At 35.2% G+C, this 27272-nt stretch overlaps 1 protein-coding gene and 1 long non-coding RNA gene across 4 annotated transcripts; one reads left to right on the top strand and one right to left on the bottom strand.

Annotated features, from left to right (window-relative positions):
- Nucleotides 1–2235: 2235 nt before the first annotated feature.
- LOC132612359 (uncharacterized) lies at nt 2236–4989 on the bottom strand. Its single transcript, XR_009571737.1, has 3 exons — nt 4796–4989; nt 3961–4032; nt 2236–2739 (listed from the first exon to the last, which is right to left on the bottom strand). It is a non-coding gene; the product is annotated as an uncharacterized LOC132612359 (long non-coding RNA).
- A 14618-nt stretch (nt 4990–19607) lies between these two features.
- LOC132609628 (ABC transporter G family member 14-like) lies at nt 19608–23788 on the top strand. 3 transcript variants are annotated; one of them, XM_060323690.1, is made up of 5 exons: nt 19608–19901; nt 20474–21266; nt 21972–22136; nt 22245–22432; nt 22959–23788. In XM_060323690.1, the coding sequence occupies exons 1-5, from the start codon at nt 19725–19727 to the stop codon at nt 23601–23603; spliced, it is 1968 nt and encodes a 655-aa protein (XP_060179673.1). In that variant the 5' UTR covers nt 19608–19724; the 3' UTR covers nt 23604–23788. The 3 variants fall into 3 exon arrangements, with proteins under 3 accessions (XP_060179673.1, XP_060179674.1, XP_060179675.1); XM_060323691.1 differs by lacking the exon at nt 19608–19901 and adding an exon at nt 19959–20259; XM_060323692.1 differs by lacking the exon at nt 19608–19901 and adding an exon at nt 20196–20324.
- Nucleotides 23789–27272: the final 3484 nt, after the last annotated feature.

Below are 27272 nucleotides of genomic sequence, written 5' to 3'. Positions count from 1 at the left end.
TTTTAAAATTCCCCTTAATGAAATGATTTATAATGAGATAAATGTCTAAGGTTTGTTTTAGACCACAAATTCAAAAAAAAATCATTTCTTTTTTAAACTTTGTTTCAAATCAAATGATGTCACATAAATTGGGACTGAATGAATACTACTTTACCATGATTATGTCATAAACCAAGGTTTGAATGATTAAAGTAATATAATTGGTGTAACATCGAGTGCGGATAAATTTTTACTCTTCCTCCATTATAATTTATACGACATTATACATTTAAAAAGTTCTTTGAAAATTTTTACCATTTTATTTTGCAGAACAATAACAACTTTCAAGAGTTCAAATTTATTAAGGTATGTTTATATTATTCCTAAATTTCGTGTTTGGTCAAACGATGGGATATAAAATAGCATTTAGAGAAGTGAAGATATAATTTACTGGTAAGAAGGGAAGATGTAACAGGAAAGTAATGGCCAATGGCTATTGAGATTCGAATTTGGAACATTTTAGTTTAACTGTGAGTTCTTACCACAGGACTGTCCCATTATGAGCTTATTATAAAATAAAATTACGGAGCGTCTCGAATTCAGAATCTCTGTTTTTTTTATTTGTATTTATTTAATTATATCTTCAATACTATTAGATGTAAGTCAATTTAAGTGTGTGTGTGAGAGAGGAAAAAAACAGAAAATCTAGGGCAAATGATTGGAGGTAGCATGATAAGATGGGAAGAGGATCTCCACTTCTCACTATGGATCCATCACTTAAAATTTGGGTTGTGGGATCTCATCATAAGTCAGATTTAAGATTTAAAGTCTATACATGATTTCTACAGTAATCTAAACTTAATATACAATAATAATTGAATTAATAATCATATATATATATATACTGAATTTTCATGAATCCATAAATTTCTTCTAGATCCGCCGCCCTCATGCTTACATAAGAATAAAATTTTTATAGGCGTGATTCGCAGCATATTAAAACTGAGCATATGTAGATTTTGTAAGACACCGTAATGATATATACCAAAGTATCATATTTTCTTCCACTTGCAACAACACTACTTAGCTGAATTCCACCCCCCCCCCCCCCCCCCCCCCTTTTCCTATGATTTGCTCTCGCTTATCTTCTTCTTATTAATTATTGCAAATTACTAAATACCTTCGTTCCTTTTTACTTGTTTAATTTGTAAATCCGACATGAATATTATTATCAACCGATAGATATCTGTTTTAGGGCCCGTTTGGATATAATTTATTTTTTCCAACACCTATTTGGTTATACATTATGTCAATATTTCACTTTGAAAAACTATAGTATTGACCAATTTTTGAAGTAAAAAGAAATTTCCTGAAATATATGTTGGAAATAATAATTCAAAATTAGTTAGGATTTAATATTTTAATTCATGCCTAGTTAGGATTTATAGTCAAATTAATATAGGAATAGTTTTTTCCATTTTGAGTTAAAGTAGGTTTCATACTATTATAAATAGTGGTGCTACTAGCTATTTTCAGAACAAACAAGAGAAAACAAGAGAGAATAAGAGATATTGTAAGCGCATCCTTCAAATTGGTATCAAAGTTTCTACGATCCTGGTAGAAAATCAAAACGTTTCCGCTGCCGGCGAATGGCTATAATCCATATGTGTGCCGTCTGTCTGGCCAAGAATTATTTAGGCAAACGTCGGGCCAATAATATAAGCATGAAAAATAATCATGCTCTGAATGATTGAGAAAAATATTGCAAGTTAAATATATATATATATATATATATATATAACACAAGAGGAAGAAACGATCTTCTCAAAAAATTGGAGAAGTGAGTTAAAAAACAAAATTGAGTGTTGGTGACAAAGCGCATCGACGGGGTTGGAGACAAGTGCTTCAACAAAATTGAGTGTTGGTGACAAAGCCCATCAACAGGGTTGGAGACAAGTGCTTCAACAAAAATTGGAGGTTGGTGACAAGTGCATCAACGGGGTTAGAGATAAGTGTTTCAACAAAATTTGGTGTTGGTGACAATTGCTTCAAAAAAATTTGGTGTTGGTGACAAGTGCATCTTCGGGGTTGAAGAAAATGCTTTAACAAAATTGGGAGTGGTGAGTGATGGTTGAAGAGAAAGTGCTTCAACAATTGACGGATTGGAAACAAGTGCCTCAACAATTTGAATATGATGACAAGTGGATCAAGAATTAGATATACAATTTTGAATTACGGGAGAATTGTCACGACCCAGCCCCGTGGGCCACGACTGGTGCCCTATTTGGACACCCAAACTGACTTACGTACCAGATCGACATATCAAAGATTTATTCAGACTTAACATACGTTATTTCAAACAGATACTAAGAACAAATGTCATCTTAAGCGGTTGCCCGTACAGAAATATCATATCAAATCCGGTAGGCTGGCGGAGTACACATCGCCCAGGTATACAAACATATACAAACATATGGGCTGTTTTGGCCATAACAGCAACCGGGACCGCTTAAGGCACAGATCATAAACAGAAACGAACAAACATGACCCATGACCCACATATATGACTACAGGCCTCTACAAAACATAATAGAAACATATGACGGGACAGGGCCCCGCCGTACCCCAGATAGTCTTACATATATACAGAGACATACAATGAGAGGTCTTTACCAAAAGTATGGGCTCCGAGTCAAAGGAGCACTCCAAAGTAGCAGAATGTATCCTACACTAGCGGGTCACCAGAACAAACTTCTGTACCTGCGGGCATGAAACGCAGCCCCCGAAGAAAGGGGGTCAGTACGAAATATGTACTGAGTATGTAAAGCAGGAAGTACAGTAATCCAAATCAGAACTGAAATGAGGAGTATAGAAAGCAGTTACAGAATCAGTATATCAAACCTGCTTTACAAACATAAGTAATGCAAATAAAAATCATGCATAAGGTTCAGGAACGTGGTCGCCACTCCGACACTGGCGCCACAACACATCATACTCCAGAAGGTTTCAAATCTCCGTACAATCCCCGAACATATCATATCATCCCATCATGTCAAAGCATCAGAACATATCATAAGCCATATCACACCATAACACCATATATAAGCGGTACCCGGCCCTATGGCGAGGTCTCGGGAACCGCAACACATTAGACTGCCGAATATCACATAGTGCGCACGATCACAAAACCGGCCCGGGATCCGGCGAACGATATCATAGTAGTAGGCACGAGCGGAGTAGTGCGGAAACCGTATGCATATACATATTTAAATGAATTCCAAGACTCGACGAATAAATACATATACATACTGATATTAGAAGGCTCAAGGTAAGCATCGAGTCCATCGGAATTAGGATACAAAAGTTACGAACTTTCAAATTACAAAACTTTCGAAAATACTTCATAGGTCATTTTCTTGAAAATTTGGTATCATTCATTTTTAAGGAGCTTTCAAATAACATTATAGAGTACTTCCAACGGAGCCTTAAAAATCATCTGCACATACCCAGATTATACATATTCAAACTCGATAGCCAAATATTTTTACAGACATCTGAATGCTCAAAACAAGATTCGGATCGATTGGGATTAGTATGAGAGAATTACAAATTTTCGAAGTACTGAACCTTCTAAAAATATTTCATAAGTCATACTTACAAATTCAAGTATCGTTTATAATAGGGAGCTTCCAAGGAACGTTATGGAGCAAATCAAACGGAGCCTAAGAATCATATCAAAATACATGTATCCAAACTTTGGCCATTTCAAATATTTTTCGGACATCATTCGGTACATACCAACTAGAATCTTCTGGACATCATAATTTCGTAGCAAATCATATGAAATAATTTGGGGAGATCAAAGACATCGGCCATCCTAATGGCTCTAAGAATAGAATTTTCCTTTAGAAGCATACATATATGTCATTTGTCCATTTCATAAAGGTCATGCCAAAAGAAAGAAAGATAGGCTTTACATACCTCGATCGCTCACTACCAAATCTCGATCACTCGCCAAACAAATCCCGACTCAAGTCTCGGGCTCTCCAATATCTACAATAATATTATCAATTTCCAAAAATTAGCTACAAGTACTTAGAATTTTAATTCTAAGTAGTATTTGTCTACCGAAATTTCGGCAGCACCTCCCCTGTAAATTCAACATCCCCGAGAATTAAACTCGGCCAAATTCATCAACAACCATACCAACAATACCAACAACCAAACCAATAACATCAAAACCAATTTAAAACGCATTCCACATTAGTAACCTTCCTTTCCAACGTAATTCACCGACATTCCATTCAACTACGGATTTTTCAAGCCAATATCGACACTTACACATTCATTACCAATTCAAGACCATTCAAGTGCAATTTAAGCGCATTTCATACCATTTTACAAAGTGTACAAAAATCCACCAAGACTAGAATTCATCCGAAATCTCCAACCTTTAACACAACATTCACAACACATTTTTCATCTTCCCATTTCATCAACAACAACCACAATTTACACCTTAACAATCCCATTTCCATAATTACATAAATTTACAAAAAAAATCACAAAATTTCCTATAACAACTTAACAACAATTTTTCATGCCAACTTAAATTAGAATTCTTCCATTTGCATTAAAAGGCCATTACAACACAATTAACATAATAAATAAAATTTTGATCATCCCTCTCCATTTACCCATTTTCGGCCACACACCCACGTACCCGTAACACAAAATTCTCATACTTTACATTCACTTCCATATACTACAACCTATATATAAACTTCTTCCAAAATAAAAAGAGTAGAATTCTTACCTTTTTCAAGAATTTCCACTTTGTAAAAAAAGTACTCTTTTGCTTCCAAATTTGTATCACATTGAAGAGGGTTTCCAACTTAATAGGAATACTAGAAGATTATGATTTTTGGACCAAGAATTGATGAGCTAAATTTTTTTTCTTTCTCTTCCTCTCTCTAGCCGAAACCCTCTCTCTTTTGTGCTCAAGTTTTGTGTTCTTGAAACTTCTAAATGAAAAAGATGAATGGCCCTTTATTTAATGGTTAGTCTTGAATTAATTGGCTCATGGGCTTGGGCCTTAGTTGGTTGGCCAACCCTTTAAATTGGGCCTCTATTTTTGTGACTTTTTCCTAGCCCAATTACTTGGTTAAATAATTTGTAATTCACGATACTAATTTTCAAAATTCCAATTTTGCCCTTAGCCTTCCTCGATATTTTCGCGTCAATATTTTTCATGAACCACAACATATATATTAACCAAAGTCAAAATATTACCTCATCTCTTACAAGTCACAATTATTTCAGATTTTCCCGAATATGCAAAAATGCGGGATATAACAAGAATGTTGGAAATAATAATTCAAAATTGCAGGCAATCAAAATAGGTTAGGATTTATAGTCAAATTAATATAGGAATAAGTTTTCCTGTTTTGAGTTAAAGTAGGTTTCATACTATTATAAATAAGGATGTTGCTAGCTATTTTCCTAATAAAAGAAAACAAGAGAGATTGTAGAGAGCATTTAGAGATTCATAAACTTTATCAATATAATATTTTTCCTTCAATATATGTAACGAATTTTCAATTTAACTTTGAATACTATTTTTTTTCTTTAAATATTACTCAATTCATGTCCAAACGCCCACTTAATTTCCTAAATTCACTACTGATTTGTGAATTAAGAAACATCATATAAGGAGAAATTTGTTGACTAAAACTTGAAGTGAGATTTTCAAGTGTTCAATCAAATCTAAGAATATCTACGCGTGGCATTGTGACTTTTGCTGTCTGCAGAACTTAAACGTATACATCCATCATAGTTTGTCACAAGTAATTCTTCTTCGCATCACCTCCACTAGGCCCTGTCATACTCACTTCCTCAGTAATTTTTTTTTTCTTTACAAGAAAATACAAATTTATGATGGAATATTTTTAACGGACAAGTCTGTCACAAATTAATTCTAACGGAATTATAACGATTTTATGACGGAATGTCTCAATGTGAACGGAATTTATTACGAACACGATGAATCGTCACAATTGAAATATAAATTTGTGAGGAAAATAACTATTTGTCGTAATAATGTCACAAATTTATGACAAAAGAGTCTGTTACACCATAAGAAAATTCTTGTTATTGACTCTTTAGTCACAATTTTTTTTTTTTTTTCTTATGGTGTTAGATTTAAATCATCAAATATCTGAAATTTTCTTACCGAAGGTAAAATGTCCGTAAAGAAGGTAAAATGTCTCTTACCGAAAAGTTTTCATTTCCAAAATGCGAACTAGGACCTCTGATTAAAAATGAACTAATATCATCCTACCACACCAGCCTTCCGATAGTTTTCACTCCTCCTTTCGTTTTTCTTTCTTCTTTTTTCCTCCTCTTTGAACACCCAGAAAAAGAGAGTAACATTAATGGTAGAAATGTATTCGAATACTAGCTAATATTGATCACTAGACAATGAATAAATAGACTGCTAAATTTTATACCCTATTGTTTTTTTATCCCAATATGCAAACGCCTCCTAAAAGCATAACTTAAAGAATTCTCATGTTCCTTACCTTCACTGTTCTTATTGTGCGCAGTTTCGAGGGCGGGCTTCATGTGAATGAAATTATTGGGGAATCATAAGTTAAAATTTATACGCATCGGATTTTTATATCAAATTGTTACGATTTAATCTTAACAACGATGGGTAGTATTTAATTGAAAAGTGGTGTCATAGCATATGTATGAAGTATGACTATTAACTCTACAAAGTAGTAACGTTAAGTGACTTATCTAAAATATTCTTATGTTCATTTTTAAATTTTATTCTTTCTAAAATGATTAAAACAGTATGATATGACCACCAACTTCACAAAGTAACTCATGTTCACATTACTCTGTTCACTTTTTCATTTTTGTCTTTCTAAGATGATTTTCTACTGTCTTTTGAAAGTATCACTACATGTATATGTTATACTAAAAGGTTACAAATCTCACTTCCACTCAAAATTAATATATTTCTTTATATGTTTTTTACATTTTTCACAAAATAACTCGCAAGTCCCAGATGTTAAAAGTTAACAACATAATATACCTCTCATCTCTCCTTAAAAATATTATAAAGTCTAATTAGGTGGCACTTAGAGATGCTGGAGGGTCGCTTTCTTTGGGAAAAAGGGACAATTAGGGGTCAACAACCAATTAAGGTTGTTAAAGTGGCAATAATTAGGACAAATTAGCTAAGGTTGTAAAGCACAAAGACAAAAAGAAGCCAAAAGTTACATATGCTACTCCCACCGTCCATATTTCATACCTCTTTTATATATATATATATATATATATATATATATATATATATATATATATATATAAATAATTTTCCTCTGAAAAAATGGTATACTTATTTATCTAAGAGTATTTTCAACTTAAAATTTTTTTTTTATCCTTAATGAGATGATTTATAGTAACACAAATATTTATAACTTCTTTTTATATAAATTTCAAAAGTCTTTCTTTCTTTTTTAAATTGTGTGCCCAATCAAACAACACCACATAAGTTAAAATTAGAAAATAATACACAATACACTAAAAGGATGATTTGAGCGGTTGCCTAGTGTATGGACCCAAAGACGGATTCAGAATTTGAAGTTTATGTCTTTCTATAATAACTTCAAGTTACTATACGATTATAATTGAATTCAATTAAATATTTATATATATTTTTGGGTTGGACAAAAGCTATTGTGGGAAAATCAAAATCCCATATAACAATTGAGTAGTGACTTAATAGCTCAGTTGGTTGGCTACTTGAACTTTCACCTTGTTAGTGAGGGTTCGAATACCCTATTTAATAAAAACATTTTTTTTTTACAAGACAATGATGAACTAGTGTTTTGAGTAGTCTATTGTAAGGACAGCCCACATTCCACTAATAAACCCACGATTTCCTTTCACTTGCAATTGCGATTTCATTTGCTTGTGTGCGTATCATCTTCATTCCTCAATGACATAGAAACAACACCAACAATAAACTTCGTTCATTCTAAAAGGACTAACTCTATTATCATTTAGATGTTTAATTTGGTTATCTATATATGTATCTTTATATTTTTGTTTTTAACTCGGTATCCTAATATTTGTATTGAGGCTTTGACTAATTCAAAATTCCATATACACATCGCATAATATCAGTTAAAGAGAAATGCACTCATCATCAGGACCGAAACCTTTGGTTAAGAATAGAAAGTTCCTAATTATCCTTCCGTGTACAACCCTGGGTTGGTGCTTATATATTCATTCAATAAATTCACGGATAACACTGCTCTCACTTCGGTCCCAAATATAAGTCATTTTGACAGTTGAATTTGTTTCAAACTATTTGAAGTTTTTAAAAATAACAAATAACATATTGCATTTTTTTTTTACAATTAAAGGAGTGTTAGTTATGAGAAATATTTAAGGAGTAAAGATATAATTGGATAAACTATTATCATAAATAAAATTATTAATCATCTTTCTTAAAGAACATAATAATAATTTGAACACATCACGTTCCGTTTATTATAAGGTGAAAAGAGCAATAACCTGTTTGACTAAGCTTCTAAAAAGAACTTATTTTAAAAAACATTTTTTAAAAAGAGTATTTTTAGCTAAAAGCAATTCGTGTTTGACCAATTAATTTAAAAAGTATTTTTGAGCAGCAATTAGTGTTTGACCAAGCTTTTAAAAAGTGCTTCTATGTATAATTTTCTCAAAAGTACTTTTCAAAAAAGTGTTTTTGGGCAAAAACTATTTTTTTAGCTTTTGAAAAACTGCTTCTGTTACGCCTCAAAAACATTTATTTTCTCCCAAAAGCTTGGTTAAACACCTCACTTTTAAAAAAAAAATAAGCACTTATTGAAAAAATAAGTACTTTTGGAGAAAAAATATATAAGCTTGGCCAAACAGGCTACAAGTGTAGTATGATAGTCCCGACTCATTTTCTTGAATCGTGTTGGTTCTATTTTCACCATGACACGTTCATTGGGAAAATTTGGCAAAAGTCAGCGATAGGTTTAGGTTTCGTGCCAAATAAAGGAATAGAAGAGTGGAAGAAAGACTAAAAATTGCCATTTCTTGTTAAAATGCTCTTTTTTTCAATCATAGTGGTAATTCTTATATTTTCTTAACATATTTTTTTAATCAATTCCCACTAGAAATTTACAAAAGGTAGAAATGCTCATTTGAAAATTACACTTTGAAACGCCAATTAGACCTTGTCATATGCAGTAAAGTTAGTTTGCTACTAATGATACTAAGCATGTTTGAGTTAACTGATTGTAAATAACTGATGACTATTGAGTGTTAAAACTGATTTTATGAATCAATAATAACGCTTGTTTGAGCAGAATTGCTAAAACTGATAATATATAAGCACTTGATACGTTTCATAATACAAATGCTGATAAGCCGTTCTCTTGTTACGATGACCAACAAGTTTTTAATTTTGTTACAAAAAAAAGTCATAAAGTTGTAAGCATCTTTATAAGGATATTATTGACACGTCTTCTCATGTATAGGCATGTTTCTTTTCCATAAGCTAAGTATGCGAAAATTTTGTTTGATAATGATTAGCAGTGAGACCCCATTTTGTAGAATTTCACTGGATATGTTGTTCTTGTCATGGTAATGATTAGCAGTGAGATTCAGGACATCTACTTGCACTATAATAATAGCCAATAATTTCCACTTTCTGAGCTATTGAACAACTATCATGAGTTACTTGGTAATGCTAGGAAAGCCGTCGAAAATCTACTGAATATCTTGAGCATTTTTGGCATGGAATAGCTCTTATTTTGCAATATATAAGCCTCAAACTATTACAATATAGTAAACATAGAAAGAAATTCTAAATTCCCACCAAAAATATCTGAAAAGTTGCATGGTTCCTAATGCTCAAATTGATTTAGCATTAATGGATGCTAGGAAGAGTAGGGGGCAGAGAATATCTTCCAGCAAGCAACATGGGGTATACATAAAAGATCTCAAACCAAGAGAGAATATATTATGTAAAAAATTTGTCAAAAAAAAAAAAATGTAGAGCGTTCTTTGCCGATTTTTATTTTTCATTTCGAATATTTAATTTGAGCCCTTAGATATTGTGACACTTTAAACAAATTTCATATCGGTAAAATAAGGAATATTCAATGTGTATATAAGAAAATAAATCTTAGACTCTAGCAACGCGTTCCAAAATCGTGTGAGCCTAAGTTTAAATTGAAAAATATTACTAGTAAGGTGAGTTGTTACAAATAAAGAATGAAAGAATTACAATTATGAAGCCATATTTTCTAATTATTTTTTTAACCTACAAATAAACAAAGTTGAAAATTTTTAGATTAGAGAAAAGAAAGAAGCTTTTTTCAACTGGCCGACCTTCACAGCCCTAGAGACTAAAATACCTATGAAGTGTGTGGTTCCACAATTACGTACCATGATCATCATGCTAAGTGCTCTTCAGAATATTATATTTTTATGGACACAAATTGGAATCCGATTTATTTGCTCTCCCTTTAATCATTTCCTCTCTCTCGTCCAGTCAAAGTGATTATAAAATATGTTTAAACAAATTCAAAGACTAAAAGATGAAGAAAAGGCAAGCAAGAACCAAGAGAGGTAAAGCTTTAGGAACTTACTCTTTTGGGTGTGTTTGGTACGAAGGAAAATGTTTTTTTACGAAAAATAACTTTCTGGAAATTGTTTTCCTTGGAATTGGAAAATAAGCAATTTTTATTACTTATTTTTTAGTATTAGAAAAGTAAATAAAAAAATATTATCTCAAAATAATTTATATATAATCTAGGCATACACTACAGAGGTGAGGGTGTTGATCAGTGGTGGGTGGAGGTTGGGGTGGGGGTGGGGGTGGATTGCCGTCAAGGGTACGTGGGGTGCTGGGGCATGAGGATTGAGGAGGAGACACTGGATTGAGGAGGAGACACCAGTGTGGAACGCCACTTATATAAAATTTATTTTTCTTACTTCAATCGGGAAAATCATTTTTCTGATCTTTAAGGAACTTTATTTTCCTAGTTTGACCAACCAAATATGAAAAATTTAAGAAATATTTACCTCCCTACTAAACTCCAATATTCTTTGTAAAAGTAGCCCAAAAGATGTAAAATCAAACTTTGTTTTTTGGTAGTTTTGAGTTTTGACCCAAGTCAATCGGCTTATCCGGAATTTTTAAAGCATCTAAGAACATTCATTATATTGGAAAAGATGATAATTCGAAAATGCAATTACATGCTGGTGTGATAAACTAGAACCACAAGACAACGATCAAGTAGGGAGAGAGAATTTTAAGAATTGATTTATTTTGTATTGATTGGCAGTGTAATTTTTATTTACACAATTGGTACAGTTTAAAGTTTAATTTCGATTAGTGGTCTTTAGAACTTAAATTCTAATTTCGATTAGTTTTAAGGTGACCTGATAGTATAATTGTTTTTATATTATCAATATATGAAAATCAAACGGAGAATCAAAACACTTGACTATTTAGCATCTATTCAATCTCATCAACTTTCTAATGGATATTAGAAAAATTATACCAAGTCAATGATACAAATGTCGAAAACAACAGTTTCAAGAATATTAACGGGAAGGGTGGTGGTGGTTGGGGAATATAATTAGAATCTATTTGCTTAACAAGGAAATGAACCATATCTTTTTCTTTTTTCTTCTTCTTTTGGTTTATCACGTGATATTCATAATTTTGGTCCGGCTAATTCAAATTCCGCTGCCTAGGACATATTAAGAGTGAAGTGCTTCTTACCATAAATTTCTCTTGTTACTAGAAATAAGCGGAATTTTCTTTGGAATTTGCGTCTAAATCCATCATAGTTGCACTCGTCGCAATTGTTTCAAACGCAAAGGTCCATTAGAAATTTTAATTTTTTCAGTAGTGGCTATTATATGGACTTGATCTCTAGTCCTCTAGTAAATAACTCAATCTTCAACTAAGTGCACCATTTAGCCTTTTGTACATAGCATGGGTTTCCCGCTGAAAGTATTATACTAATTTTAAAAAATATATACATAAAATGCCTAGTTTTACAAAGAGATAGTGTGTTCACGCGCCCCTATTTTAGCACCTAAAATCGCCTCTGCCTTGGTGGTAGGAAAAGAACCTTATTAATTATTTGATTTTAATTCAAATTTTACTGGCCTGAAGCGAATGATTCCTACCATAACTTTCTTTCACTGTTAGAAAATAGGGATCTTTGGTGGACTTTCCTTTGGAAATTAAATCCATCGGAACTGTACTTGTCGCAACTGTTTCATACGGAAATGTCTGGCGGAAATTTTGATTTTCTAATAGTAATTATTTTCAGAACTCAAAGCCTAAAACTCTGATCAAGGGTGAAAGGATCTCTTTCATTCCATCTATCACTTAGGGGCAGGAAAGAACCTTATTATCCGCTTTAAATTCATTTGGTACTCAACCTTTACACTATTCATTCTGTAGATAAGTTTTTGTATTGAGTGGTTTGAATTTCTTATTTTATCCCTTTCTTTCCTAATGAATGAGACCCCAATTGAGCAACTTGTGAGAAGCATAAATGCCTACCATGGGTGGCATGGATATGCTTTTCATGAGTTTTAAATGGAAAATGACAAGTGCATTCACAAGTTTGGATTTGCACTTTCGGTTTTGTATATTTATCTATAGGAGTTTTTAGTTACATCAATGTATGATGTATCCTAGTGTCAGTCCAAGGAGACCATTTGTTCAGTGGTGGAGATATCTCTAACTTCGATACTAAGTGATGTCATCTGACACTATTTCATGAAAGAAAAAATAATTTTATGTATATATGTTTTCCTAAATCACGTTAATCGTGTGTATAAGAATACCACAATAGAGGATTATTAAGATAAATACGGTCCGCTCCCTTATTTGTATATATTCCGAGTGATTATACAAAATGATTCAAAAGGTAGCAATTTTTGAACCTCCTTGCCACTTCACTAGAAGTTAATTTCTTAACATAAACCCCCCTTGCGCAATATTATTTTTTAATGAGGGACTTCCTTTCCTTCAACCTCGCTCCGCCGATGCGCGTATCTTCTTTTGAGGTTTATTATCATTAACCAAATAAGCCATCACGGCACCTAATGGTATATATATAATATTAGATAAAAAGAAAGCTTGCAAGCACCCGATGTTGATTTTCTATTTAAATTTCATCTCAAAGTTTGGAGCGGCCAATTATAATCTGATCAATATCACTGCTGGAAACCTCAGGAAATGATGGAAGGTAGCCAAAATAATAATAATAATAAAAAAAGTACTTGAAATGCTTCAAGGAAGACAAAGAGGTTGCATGCACATATTGTGAGAATTCATTTGCAGAAAAACGTAAACAAATCCAAAAAATATTAGAGGTTTAGTGAGTTAAAGTTGGGAAGCACTATCATTGTCTATTAAATAAAACTCATTTTTTGAGTCATGATTCAAATAAATTTAAAAAGTACCTATATAACGGAATGCTCAATTACCCCCCCGCCCCACACAAAAAAAATAAAAATAAAAAGAGGGAAGAAGAAGAAGAACACAAACCCGACAATAATTGCCTACATATCCCTAATTACTAGGGTACAGCCACCATTTCATTCTCTTATAATCCAACTTCAAGAAGAAAAAGAACTCATAATTATAGATGATTAATGTCTAATGACAAGTCTATGTTAAAAGGTTAGTATGCCGTAGTGCCATTGTCATTAATGCGGAGTCTCATAGGTAAGAACGGTAAGTTGAGTCCATCGTCGGAAAATTATAGTGTCCATGGATTAAAAAGTCACATAGGCTAAGTGGGTCAATTGGACATCCATGTCTTCGGAAAATTGTATTGTGTACATAGGTCAAACAGCCATATAGGCTCAAATAAGGGGTTGAACGTCCGTCATCGGAATAATTATATTGTGTATATAGGTCAAAAAGCCACATAGGCTCAAGGTGGATAGTTGAACATCTATCGGCAGAGAATTATATTGCATACATAGGTTGAAAATTCCTTTATACTACATATTAAACAACCACAATAACATACTCAGTGTACTCCCACAAGTGGGGTATGGAAAGAGTAGGATGTACACAAACTTTACTTCTACCTTTGTGGAGTAGGGAGGTTGTTTCCAATAGACCCTCGACTTTAGAAAAAAAAGGATTTGAAGCATGATATCAAGAAAAATATGGCAATAAAGTAGCAAGATAAAAATCAAGAGAAGAAACATATAGTAGTACAACTCGAAGAAAAGAATCGACGCGGTTAATAACTAATACTACTAATAAAGAGAATACTCGGCTACCTACTAGCCTTTTATCTTAATCCTCGACCTCCACATTTTCCTTTCTAGGGGCATGTCCTCATTAAGCTGGAGCAGTGTCATGTATTGTCTAATCATCTCCCCCAAGATCTTCTTCGGTTTATCTCTACCTCTCTTAACTTTTGTTATAGTCAACCTCTCCCACCTCCTTAGTAGCCCATCCACACACCTCCTCTTGCCCGAACCATCTCAATCTCGATTCCCTATCTTGTCCGCTACAGGAGCCACTTCCACTTTGCCCTGTATAACTTCTATCCTAACCATAGTGTGCCCACACATCCACCTGAGCATCCTTATTTCCGCTACACTCATCTTCTGGATGTGAGCGTTCTTGAATGGCCAACATTCTGTTCCATACAACAAAGTCGATCTAACCATTACTCTGTAGAATTTACCTTTAAGCCTTGATGACACATTTTTATCACACAATACCCCCGATGCGATCCTCCATTGCACCCACCCTACTCCAATGCATTGAGCGACATCATCATCAATCTATCAGTCTCTTTGGATTATGGACCCAAGAAACTTGAAACTATACTTTTGGATAGGACTTGTGTATTGAGCTTCACTTCCATCTCCTCCTCTTGCGTCACCCCGCTGAACTTACTTTTTTAAAGCTAAACCTGCACTGAACTTACACTCTAGATATTCTGTCTTAGTCCTACTTAGCCTAAAACCTTTAGACTCCAGGGTTTGTCGCCAAACTTCTAGCCTATCATTAACTACATTGCGTGACTCGTCAATTCAGTACTATATCATCTGCGAATAGCATACACTACGACACTGTTACATCCGACATTTTTGCATATTCGAAAAATTCGAAACAATTTGGCTTGTAATGGACAAGGCCACATTTGGACCTTGCTTGGTACGAATGTGTCGGTTATGAATACATTGGTGTGGAATTACGAAAGGAGGCCAAGGGCAAAGTTAGAATTTTGGAAACTTGTGCCATAAATTACAAAAAAAAAAATTAGCCAAGTGGACTCAAAAAAAAAAAAAGAGAAACAAGGCCCAACAAGGGAGCCCAACCGGCCATGGTGTGTGAAAATGGCCCAAGTCCATAATTTAATTATGTGATATTATATATATGCATCCCTATCCATAGAACCTTCAAGAAAAATAAAGCAAAGCAAGAACAAAAAAGAGGAGAGGGTTCGGGTGAGAGAAAGAGAGGAGAAAAAAAATAATTCTTGGAGCTTAATCCTTGGTTCAAAAATTCATTTCTTGTGGGATTATTACCAAGTGCAAGGTTCTCTACAAGATGGTATAATTATATTGGCAAGAAAGTGACTTTTGTAGCAAGTAAAGAACTTGGGAGAAAGGTAAGGATTTTATGCTTTTGTTGTGATATGGAAGGTATATGTATGTTGTAGTGTGTGGAAATGAATAAAAAACATGAAAATCTTGTGTGTTGAGGTGGTATGCATGTTGGCCGAAAGTGTGCATGTATTGTATGTTCATGAAGATTTGAATTTTTGTTGAAATCTAGTGTAGTTATGATAGAAATTGTATTAGAAATGAAAGTGGAATGAATTAGTGAAAGTTGGAAAATATAGCATGTGGCCGTGTGATGCTATGGTGATGATGGAATGTGAATTAAATTCCGTTAGTATGTTAATTGTGTTATTGTGAAATGAATGGAAGGATAATGGTTCTTGTTGTCATGGAAAACTTGTTGTTAAGTTGTTGTAAGAAATTATGCAAATTTATTGTAACTTATGTAAATATGGAAAGAAAAGTAGTAAGAGGTAAATTATGATTGTCATTGATGAAGTTGGAAGATAGAAATATGTCATGAACATATATGCTAAAGATTGGAAGTTGTGGGTAAAATATGACTTTGGTAGTAAGCTTGTATATTGTGTATACCTTATGTATATTTGGTGAAAACAATAGGATGTGCCTCCGAATTATGTTGTAATGATCTTGATGAGTGACGAATATGAAAATGGTAAGATGGGTTTGGAAGTGTAAGGTCGGAATGAAAGATGTTATGTTATGCCATATTATGTGTTTTGTAATGCTTGTTGTTGTTATTGATGTTGTTGTTGGGTTGCTGTGTTGATATATTAAGCCGAGCTAAGTCTCGGGGATGTCACATATATAGGGGAAATGCTGCCGAAATTTCGGTAGGCAATTATGTGATTGAGTATGGAATCTTAAAGGCTTGAATTGATAATTGATAAACTTGACCATTTGTAGATTCTGGACGAAATTGGAAGTGAAGCTAAGCGAGTATAAGGCGCAATTGAGGTATGTAAAGCCTACCCCTTCATTCTTAGGCATGTTCTGAACATAATAGGCTCGGCCGCGAGCCTTAAATACGAGTCCGTTCCTCGGAATTCGAGATGGAAATCCGCTCCAATTCCTTCAGTAAGATTGAATCCATTTTCTTATAACTTGTCTTCAAAGTGAGCCTTAAGTATGCAACCTTCCTAAACGGAGTCGGAATACTTCCAAATCATTATGGACGACCTCATAAGGTCTACTATCTGTAATTTACGTACGCCTCCTCGGGTTGGTCCGAGGTGGGCCCACAAGGCCCCGACACTTTTTGTATGACCTAAATTGCCCTATTTCTGTCCGTTTCTCACAGGCAACATCTGGACTATTATTCTGATCATGCTATGACTATTTTTTATATAAATTTTACAAAATGGCTTTGACATCTGAAAATCTGATTCTGGTAATAATCCGTCGTGCCTTCCCAAGCAGGATATAGGCGCATATTATGAACGCTATCCGAATACTCTGATTTGACTCGCCATTTGGCCTACTTCAGTTTGATTGAGTCGGTATAACGATATGTATGTATGTGGTTTCTCATTAATCTGTTCGTGGATGTCTTAAAGCTTCCTTTCACCGGATCCCGGGCCGGTTTATATCGTGCGGATGGGCCGCCGAGTCCCTTGTCGGGGGCCGGGTCCCATGTATGAATTCCGAAGTATGATGTGTCCGGTTCCGGGGTACTGTGGTATATGTCCGTCCCCGGCTACCGTGAATATGTTACGAAGTATGATGTGTCCGGTTTCCCGGCGTGTGATCTTTCCCCGGGGTTACCGTGGTTATGATGTGATGTGTTATGTGACGGAGATGTTCGAAGATATGAAATCTTCTGATATATGATATGTTGTGGCGCCAAAGACAGGAGTGGCGACCACGTTCCTGTGCCCTGTTCTGATTCTGTCTGTCCGTATGGATTGTGATTCTGCCCGTCCGTCTGGACCATGATCCTGTCCGTCCGTTTGATTTATGGTTCTGTCCGCTATATTTATGTGCTTCCGGTTCAGACTATGATTATGTTTGTTATGTTTCTGCTTTACATACTCGGTACATTTTTCGTACTGACCCCCGGTTCTTCGGGGGCTGCGTTACATGCCCGCAGGTACAGACGCACCTGAAGATACGCCGCCAGTCTAGGGCTCAGATTCTGCTATTTTGAAGAGCTCCTTTGTTCCGGAGCGTGTACTTTTGGTATATATCTTCTGTCTTTTGTATATTTTGTATGTATGGCAACTCCGGGTACGGCGGGGCCCTGTCACGTCATATGACTCTGTATGTCTGTTAGAGGCCTGTAGATATGTTTGTGGGTTAGGGTCTTTCTGTACGGATGTGTGTATATGTTGTGTTTGGGGCGACCCCATTCGCCGCGGCGGCCGGTCCGCATATGTTTATATATTGCTTTGTTGGCCGGTGTGGCCTTTGTTGGTATTTTCTGTGCGCAGGGTTATTTTGGATAGTATGTAAAATAAAGGAAACTCTGCCAAAATTTTTCTGGAAATTATCTAAATTTGAAATATAGCCTTGACGGCTTCTGCTTTATACTTGAATGCGTTTGATAACAGTTGAGATAGCGTTGGATAGATGTGTTTGGGTGCCCAGATCGGGTACTAGTCACGGCCTACGGGGTTGGGTCGTGACAGACACCTCCCCTTGAATAAGCCGTGTCAATTTATCCATCACTAAGATAAATAGAAACAAGCTAAGGGCTGATCCTTTATACCGAATATTCTTAGTGAAATTTCTAGCTTCACTACAAGCATGCACCCTTCACTAGGGGTGGGCATGGTATGGTAGATACCGATTACCACACCGAAAATGAAATTTTTTATACTGCGATTTCGATATTATGGTATTTGTTATGCATTTTTAAAAAGTTTGGTATTCGGTACGGTATTGGTATTCATAAAGAAAATACCGAAATACCGAATACCATACCGAAGTATATAATTACATATACAATTCATATATCTTAGTATTATAATAGTAACAAATATATAAACTAATATTATTAGATAACTAATTGTTTAAACGTTGTAACTTTGACTACTCTATCTTGATTTAAATGTCTTTTTTGTGTAATTGATTTACGATGGAGATTGCTTGTACTTTCTTTTGAATATTTTTAAATGTGTAAGGTATTTAGTACATAATAATTGAGACATTTCTCAAGTAGCGGAAGTCATAATTCTCTACGATATGAGTATATGTAAGTCGAATGAAGTCGGACAAACTATAGTACTGATTTACTGTAATGTAAAAATATCGACACCGAACTTTAAAATACCGAATCATACCGAATTAATTTGGTACGATAATGATATAGTATTTTTAGAAATCAAAAATCAAAATTATCACACCGAAATTTCAAATACCGTACCATGCCCACCCCTACCGTTCACTCACGGAAGGAAGGCAAAAGAAATCAGTCTCTACATGAAGAAAGATGAAACAATCACTTCATATAAGAGCCCGTTTGGATTGGCTTATAAGTTGGCTTATAAGCTGTTTTCAGCTTTTTTGAGTGTTTGACTGACCAACTTAAAGTCATTTTATGCTTAAAATAATCTCAAAAAAATAATTGGACTCATTTGACTTAGTTTATCTAAAGTAGCTTATAAGCTGTTTTCAGCTTATAAGCCAAAAAAAATAAGTTGGACTACCCCAACTTATTTTTTTCAGCTTATAAGCTGCAAACAGCTTTAAGCTGTAAGCCAATCCAAACGGGCACTAAGAATGGAAAGATAGTGAGAGGATGCTACAGTTCAAAGCGTACTAAGAGGAAAATGACGTGAAGAAGATTAGTGTCATAATTTGATTGTGTGAAAATACTTTTAGGAAAAAGAGGTGAGAGCCCACAAGAAAAGAAAGTGACATAGGACTACTACTTTAATTTAACACAAAGAAGAGAACTCCTCCTTTGTAAGTTCTTTCTCTGTTTATATATCTAGTTGTCCAGTTCACTTTAAGAAATTCAAGTTAAAAGCAACTCTTTAACTTTTCCCTCCTAAGTTCTTTTATCAAGCCAAGACACAATACTAGAACTTTCCTCAGTTCAAGTTGTTCAACTATTTGGCAATATGGCCCTTCATTGTGTAGCAGCAAAACCAGAAAATAGTGGCACAGAATTGATGGCAGTTCCGACGAATTCCCTTAATTCGTCAGAGCAATACGACAAGTCCTATCTGGCTTTTCCTGTCCAGATCAAGTCACAAGAGTCTTTTTCACAAAGGGCCCTGTCCCCTATAACTTTGAAGGTCTATTTTTCCTCTATCTTTTCTCCTTTTAGTACAAAGGTTTACTTGTTGCTTACATGTGAAAAATAAGTTGAGTCAGTCATGTGCTCTGATCCGGGGCAGAGCTACATGTACTGAAATGACAATTGAATTCCCTTTATCAAAAAATTATACTGTGTAAATAGGGTAAAAGAAAGTTTCCTGGATCCACTTGTTATAATTTCTTACTCGGCCCTTATCGTAATGCTTTGATAGTTCTGATGTTATGTTGCTCGGATCCTTCAAAAAATGTTGTCGTACCTGTGTTGGATCCTCCAAAGGCCATCAACACACATTCTGGGCTATTTTTGAAGAGCCCGAGCAACCAGTGGCGGTTACGGTACCGCAAGGGGCTTCATTCGTCAAAATATTACACTATTTATACAAGGCCAATTTTATTTTTATGTATATATTGTAGATGTTGAATCCTTGATTTCTTCTTATGTTTACTTCTTTACATTTTGAATCCCTTTAATGAAAATCCTGGCTTCATCATTCCTGAGCAACATAGGTTCAATGTAAACTTTGCTGATGTCTTCATTTAAAATGTGCAGTTTGAAGAGATTGTTTACAAGATTAGGCAAGAAACCAAAGGAATGTGCTGTGGAGGACCATCAGGCACAAAAGAGAAGACTATACTAAATGGGGTGACAGGTATAGTGTGTCCAGGAGAGATGCTAGCAATGTTAGGTCCATCAGGTAGTGGCAAAACTACCCTCCTAACAGCACTAGGCGGCCGTCTTTCGGGCAAATTATCCGGGAAAATTACATACAACAGCCAGCCTTTCTCGGGTTCAATTAAGCGTAGAACCGGTTTCGTGGCACAAGATGATGTCCTATATCCTCATCTCACAGTAATAGAAACACTTCTATTCACAGCTCTGCTTAGGCTGCCACAAAGCCTCGGCAGGGCGGAAAAAGTGAGACATGTAGAGCACGTTATTGCAGAACTTGGATTAAACAAGTGTAGAAACAGCATGATTGGAGGACCATTGTTTAGAGGGATATCAGGTGGAGAGAAAAAAAGAGTCAGTATAGGTCAAGAAATGCTGATCAACCCGAGTTTGCTACTTTTAGACGAGCCTACTTCAGGATTGGATTCGACAACAGCACTCCGGATCCTGAACACAGTTAAACGCCTAGCAAGTGGTGGCCGAACTGTGATCATAACGATCCATCAGCCGTCTAGCCGGCTTTATTATATGTTCGATAAGGTAGTGTTGCTCTCTGAGGGCTCTCCTATCTACTATGGTCCTGCATCAAGTGCCTTGGAATACTTCTCCTCTATTGGTTTTTCCATATCCATCACTATCAATCCTGCTGATCTCTTGCTCGATCTCGCGAATGGTAATTAGAACATTTCCACTTTTAACACCCTTCACAACCAAAAAAAAAAAAAAAAAAAAACTGGAATTAGCTACAAATTTATTCGTCACTAATTTGTCGCTAAATAGGATTAGTTTGGCAAAGGATTTTGCTGATTAACTACAGAATTTGTCTGTCGCTAATTTTTATTTTTTAGTAGTGCTTGAAAAGTTGAAAGTATCATGGTTCACATAAGTGTCCAATTCTGACAAACTTAACATGAAGGACCATGGTTCAACATTTTTTTTCTATTTAATTATGGCCTATTAGACATAAAGTTAGATTAGTCTCTAGGATTAATGATAAGTAATAGTGATTAGTACCTTTCTTAAGTAAAGTAAATGAGACCCCACTATCAATTGTCCCTTGACAGTTGTTAAGGTAGGATTCACTTTCATCTCTCCCTAATAATCTCAAGAATAATTCCTCTATTTTTTTTATAACAAATACGTGTGTATGATCAGTTAGCAACTGTTTTAATCTAAATCACGTAAGCAGGGGGTCGGATAAATATTTGGGGAATGAAATAGTCTTTATGGGGATAGAGGACTTGAACCCTCACCTATTTTAGGGATAGGTTCTATAGGAACTAGACGATTCTATTTGGTCAAATACTTAGGGACAAACTCCTATATTCCTTTTGTTACTGTATTTCTGGCATCTTAAAATCTATCATTGGTCTTTCAGGAATTGGACCAGATACCAAGCACACTATTGAGCAAGGTGACAATACGGAACAGGAAAAGAAGTTGGTGAGAGAAGCTCTCGTCTCTGCGTATGAAAAGAACATTTCGACAAGTTTGAGAACTGAGCTATGCAGTTTAGATAACAGTAATTACAATGTTTCTACAAGTAAGTTTCCAAATTACAATGGAAAAAAAAAAAAAAAAACTTCAAACTTTTCATCACCATTAATCAGTGTCTAATTAATAATAGCTATTGTGGGCTCTATCTATGCAGGAAATGGTGTGAAATTAGAGCAATGGTGCACAAGTTGGATGCATCAATTCAAAGTGCTGCTCCTAAGGGGGCTAAGGGAGCGAAGATACGAGACGTTCAACAGGCTTCGGATCTTCCAAGTTATAAGCGTAGCATTTCTTGCAGGATTGTTGTGGTGGCATACTCCAACATCCCACATCGAAGATCGAGTAAGAAATTATCCATTCACTATGTCAACAAATAATTTTCTATAGTTAAGACTAGGTTGCTCCAGTAAACATAACTAACTTTTTATAATTTCAACAATCAAGCCTCGTTACATGTCACAACTGATAACAGACAGCTACTATGTTCTATTAATAATAAGGGCAAAGGTCCAAATTTGCCCGTGGACTATATGATTTAGAGAAAATTTACCCTCCGTTAAAAACGTGTCTTGTTTTTACCCTTGCCGTTACCAAAATGACTCAATTTTAACCTTTTGGGCTAATGGTAGTAGCATAAAGGGTAAATTTTGATCATTTTGTAAGTTCAAGGGCAAATATGAATCATTCGCAAAGTTCAAAGGAAAATTCATTTAAATCCTAAACCCTAGAATATTTCAATCCAGTAAACAGAGCTAACTATTTACAATTTCAACAATCAGGCCTCTTTACATGTTACATGTAACACCAGATAGTATCCAGCTACTATGTTCTAATATTTAATAATCATATTTGATTTTCTGTTTTGCAGATTGCAATGTTATTCTTTTTCGCGGTATTCTGGGGCTTCTATCCACTCTACAATGCAGTTTTCACTTTTCCACAAGAAAGAAGAATGCTCATAAAAGAGCGATCATCAGGAATGTACCGCCTCTCATCGTATTTTTTAGCCAAAACTGTGGGAGATTTGCCTTTAGAACTTGCATTACCAACAGCATTTACCTTCATCCTTTACTGGATGGGCGGGCTTAAGCCCGAGCCTACAACCTTCATCCTATCTCTTCTAGTAGTCCTCTACAACGTTCTCGTTTCACAAAGTCTCGGGCTAGCTTTTGGTGCTTTACTCATGGATGTTAAACAAGCCACTACTTTAGCATCGGTCACAACATTAGTCTTCCTAATTGCAGGAGGCTACTACATTCAACAAATTCCATCATTCATCGTTTGGTTAAAATATTTGAGTTACAGCTACTATAGCTACAAGTTGCTTCTAGGGGTTCAGTACAATCAGAGTGATTACTATGAGTGTTCAAAAGGAGTCTATTGCAAAGTTGCAAATTTGCCTGCCATTAAATCAGTAGGCTTAAACAATATGTGGATCGACGTCTCGATCATGGCTGTGATGTTGGTAGGATACAGACTTGTTGCTTATCTAGCCCTCACTCGTGTACGATGATGATTCAATGGAGACATGAAGAGAGGACTTATTTTTGGAGTGAAGTTGAAAGAGTTAAATTTTTCTGCAACAGAAGAGTTAAGAATGTTAGATTTAGATTTTGATCCTATTGCCAGATTTTTTATCATGTAACACAAAATTTTTGATGTTTACTAGCACTCTGGCAATATTTTGCATATGATTAACTTGGGAAAATTTAAATGCTTTGGAGAATAAATCTGTGCCACTCTGAATATATTGAATATGCATCATTTTAAGATGGAATTAAAAAAAAAAAAAAAAAAAAAGAAGAAGAAGAAGAAGAAGAAGAACACATTTAATTTCTACCTTTTATCTAAGGGGTTGGATTTTTGGGCCTCTAGAACATGTGCAAACTTCTTTGAGGGGAAATTTTGGAAGAATGATGGTTTTCACGCTATGTTGTTAGGACTCTTCAAAAATATTGTCGGGTGTGTATCGGATTTTCCAAAAGTAGTGCATTTTTGGAGGATCCGACACGGGTGCAACGACAAATTTGGAGAGTCCGACCAACATAGTACTTTCGAGTGATCTAATACATGGAAGAATCATTAGGGGATGACTTAAAAATTGAAGGAAAAAAAAAGTTGTGAAACATGAGGATGGCTAATGGTGAACAATTAGCTAAATTTCAAGTAATTACACTTGAAAATAAAACATATCATGGAATGTAATGGGAGAAAATTCTCCCCAGTGAATAGTGATGAAGTATTTTAGATTTTTTTTTTCTTGTTCAGAACCTTATGATATCACATCCATATGAAAGAGATCTAGCAGAATAACATAAATGTCATATGCTAAGTCAGAAAAACCATAATCTTAAGTTCAACAAGACAATTACCCTTGTACTTCATCTATGTCATTGATTGTACAGTAACCTGTTATGTATAATGTGAGTAGGAGCTGTAATTAATTGTGAAAGGACCATAATTGTAAAGTTGCAATTATCTCTTATAGCAGCAGTCACTTAGCACCCCGCTCTTTCCTTTCTAATCGAAAAATCTTCTATGACAAACTGACGCAGTGGATAATGAGCCTGCCACTCTACTCTTCTCCACTTAACTGTGAAGCTTTTTGTGTGCAATAGGAGTTCAAACTCGTGACGTGTGTCTGACCGGCACATCACACGTTGTACTCTTACACTAAACCAAAGCCCTGCACTACATACTTTTCGAAAGATCTTTTCCAAACCACTGGTATGGCTATCGGAATCGTGAGCATCAACATGTGGGTTTCCGATCCAAGTGTTAGTATAATGCCATTCCGCAGCTAAACATAATACTATAGAGTGAATTTGTTAAAAAAATTCTAAACTATTACCGTTTTGCGAGTTTCGAGTGTTCACAAAACTCATATTAAAATACCTTCTGGAGGAACATGAACCACGTGAACGTCACGCTCGAAAAGCTCCTCCAAAGAGTTCCAAGTGACTTGGAAAAATGTTTAAGGGTGAATAGGTTAAGACTATCCTCATTTTGCAAGTTTCATACTTAAACTATTGAGAGTTCAAAGAAACAACCCCCCCCAACCAACAACAAAACCCAACCGGTCCAAAACTAGCACGAACTCATTGTGGCAGGTGGACTCCTTTTTAAGACTGTTCTCATGTCCCATGCCCTCTCAACAAGTTATCCGAAACATTTTGCCACACATTCAGTTAGAGTTTTTTTAATCTAAAGGGAGTTATTGTCTAGGAGGTAACAAGAACATCCAATAGTTTAGATATGAAACTCAAAAAATAATTAAAGATTAGGTGAATTTTAACTTATTCACACAATACTGTTCTAGTGAATTGAGGATCAAGGAAATAACAAGATTGACATCCAAAGTATATGTCATTTTCAGTTCTGTTAAAACTACTTCCAAATACCTGAATATTGAAAAAGACAAATCTCTACATTGTATATGTCCTTTTCATTTTTATAAGGAATCATGCACCAATAATTATGGGCAACTTCTACAAAGTGTGGCCTCTTATGATCGAAGCTAGAGGAAAATCATACACCAATAATCATGATAGAGATTAAGCGTCCATCAAACAGTATAGAGAAGTAGGTTCTCTATCTGTTCTCCCTAGTACACAACAGATTGTAAATGAGACAATATATTTATGTGGAAAACTCCTTGCTCAAGGGATTAAAAATCACGACCTACCGGAGTAGGATTTCAACTTCACTAGAGCAACTTTTAGATTACAATACTTAGGAATGAAAACTCTTAATCCCTCACCCCTTATAATAACTCTATTGTAAGCTACAACACTTTACTAACTCTAGCCAAGTAACCAACTACCCTTGACTAACTCTAGCCAAGAAAACTACTGCCTTTGACTAACTCTAGCCAAGACAACAAAATAACAGAGGTTGAGAAACTTCTTACAATGACACTTCTTGAAAGTAGTGTAGGATTACAAATTTAGAACGAAAAGACAAAAGACTTAACAAACTTAGGACTTAAGACATATTCAGTTGTTGGGATCTGGTCCTTGAGTTTGATGAAGCTTTTGTTCTTGAGAGCACCTAGAGAGCAGTGGTGGCTACACTTGAGAGAATATACTTTTCTGATTTGCAAGTGTTAGGTTAAACACTTTGTAACATGTTGTATATATATTGGGAAGCATGTGAGAAGCATGTGACCATGAATAGGGACATTTCGTCTTTTGATATTGGCCTTTAGCTATAGGTTTGGCCTTTAGCAAAATCGCAGTTGTGCTGCTGCGGTTCTGCCAGTAGGAACAATAGCAGTACTGTAGTTTTATAGTTGTAGTGCGGTAACTGTACGACACTCAAGGGACCTGGTGGAGAACCCGGTCCCTCAAGTGTTTATCAAATCATCAAAACACAAAATGACATAACTTACCAATTTTCCCCTTTTTGATAATGACAAACCCTCTGAGAACCAGGTTCCCTACTTGTTCTCCCTGCAGATTAGCCTGAAACAACATGTTAACATCCATTTCATTTGAATTTTACCCTTGAACTTTTTAGCATTAGCATATCAATCAAATTCCCCTAGAAAACTTCCTCATTTTGGCATCATTCGAAAAAGGTATAAAAGCGGCACAAGCATAAAGAAGTTTAGTGACATTAACTCATGGGCACCAGTACAACACAACATCAACAAAAATAGGAACAATATCGCATAAAAACAGAGTAACCACTGCATAAACAGAGTAATTTCCCATTAAACAGAGTAACCATGAAGCATAGCCAAAACATAGTAGTCTAAACAGTATGAAGCATGCTAATTAAACTGTCACAAATACCAATTTCATCAAAAGGGTTAAAATAGCAGGATTGGAAAGAGATTGGGTTGAAAGGGGAATTGAGGGGAAGATGGGAAGGATCTAGTGGGCCAGAGCTTTGAGAATTGTATCAATTCTCGCATTGGCATTCCTCTGATCCTAGACCATTTGGTCTGGGTGCTCATCGATCTTCTTCCTCAAACTTTCATTATCAGCCCTTAACTCAGCATTGTAGTTGCCACTTCACTGCTGGGACCGGGTTCCTCTGCCCTTTCTACCAACTTTGCCTTCAGGAGAGCATTTTCAACTTAGAGCCTCTCAATTTCTGTAGTGGCCCTTTCCTGAATCTCTATAAGACTTGAAATGGTGGAATTACTACCAACACCAACCTTCTTAGGCACACAATC

This window comes from Lycium barbarum, chromosome 9 (genome assembly GCF_019175385.1).
Source record: "Lycium barbarum isolate Lr01 chromosome 9, ASM1917538v2, whole genome shotgun sequence".
Lineage (NCBI taxonomy): Eukaryota > Viridiplantae > Streptophyta > Magnoliopsida > Solanales > Solanaceae > Lycium > Lycium barbarum.
This window is presented reverse-complemented; position numbering and strand designations above follow the sequence as displayed.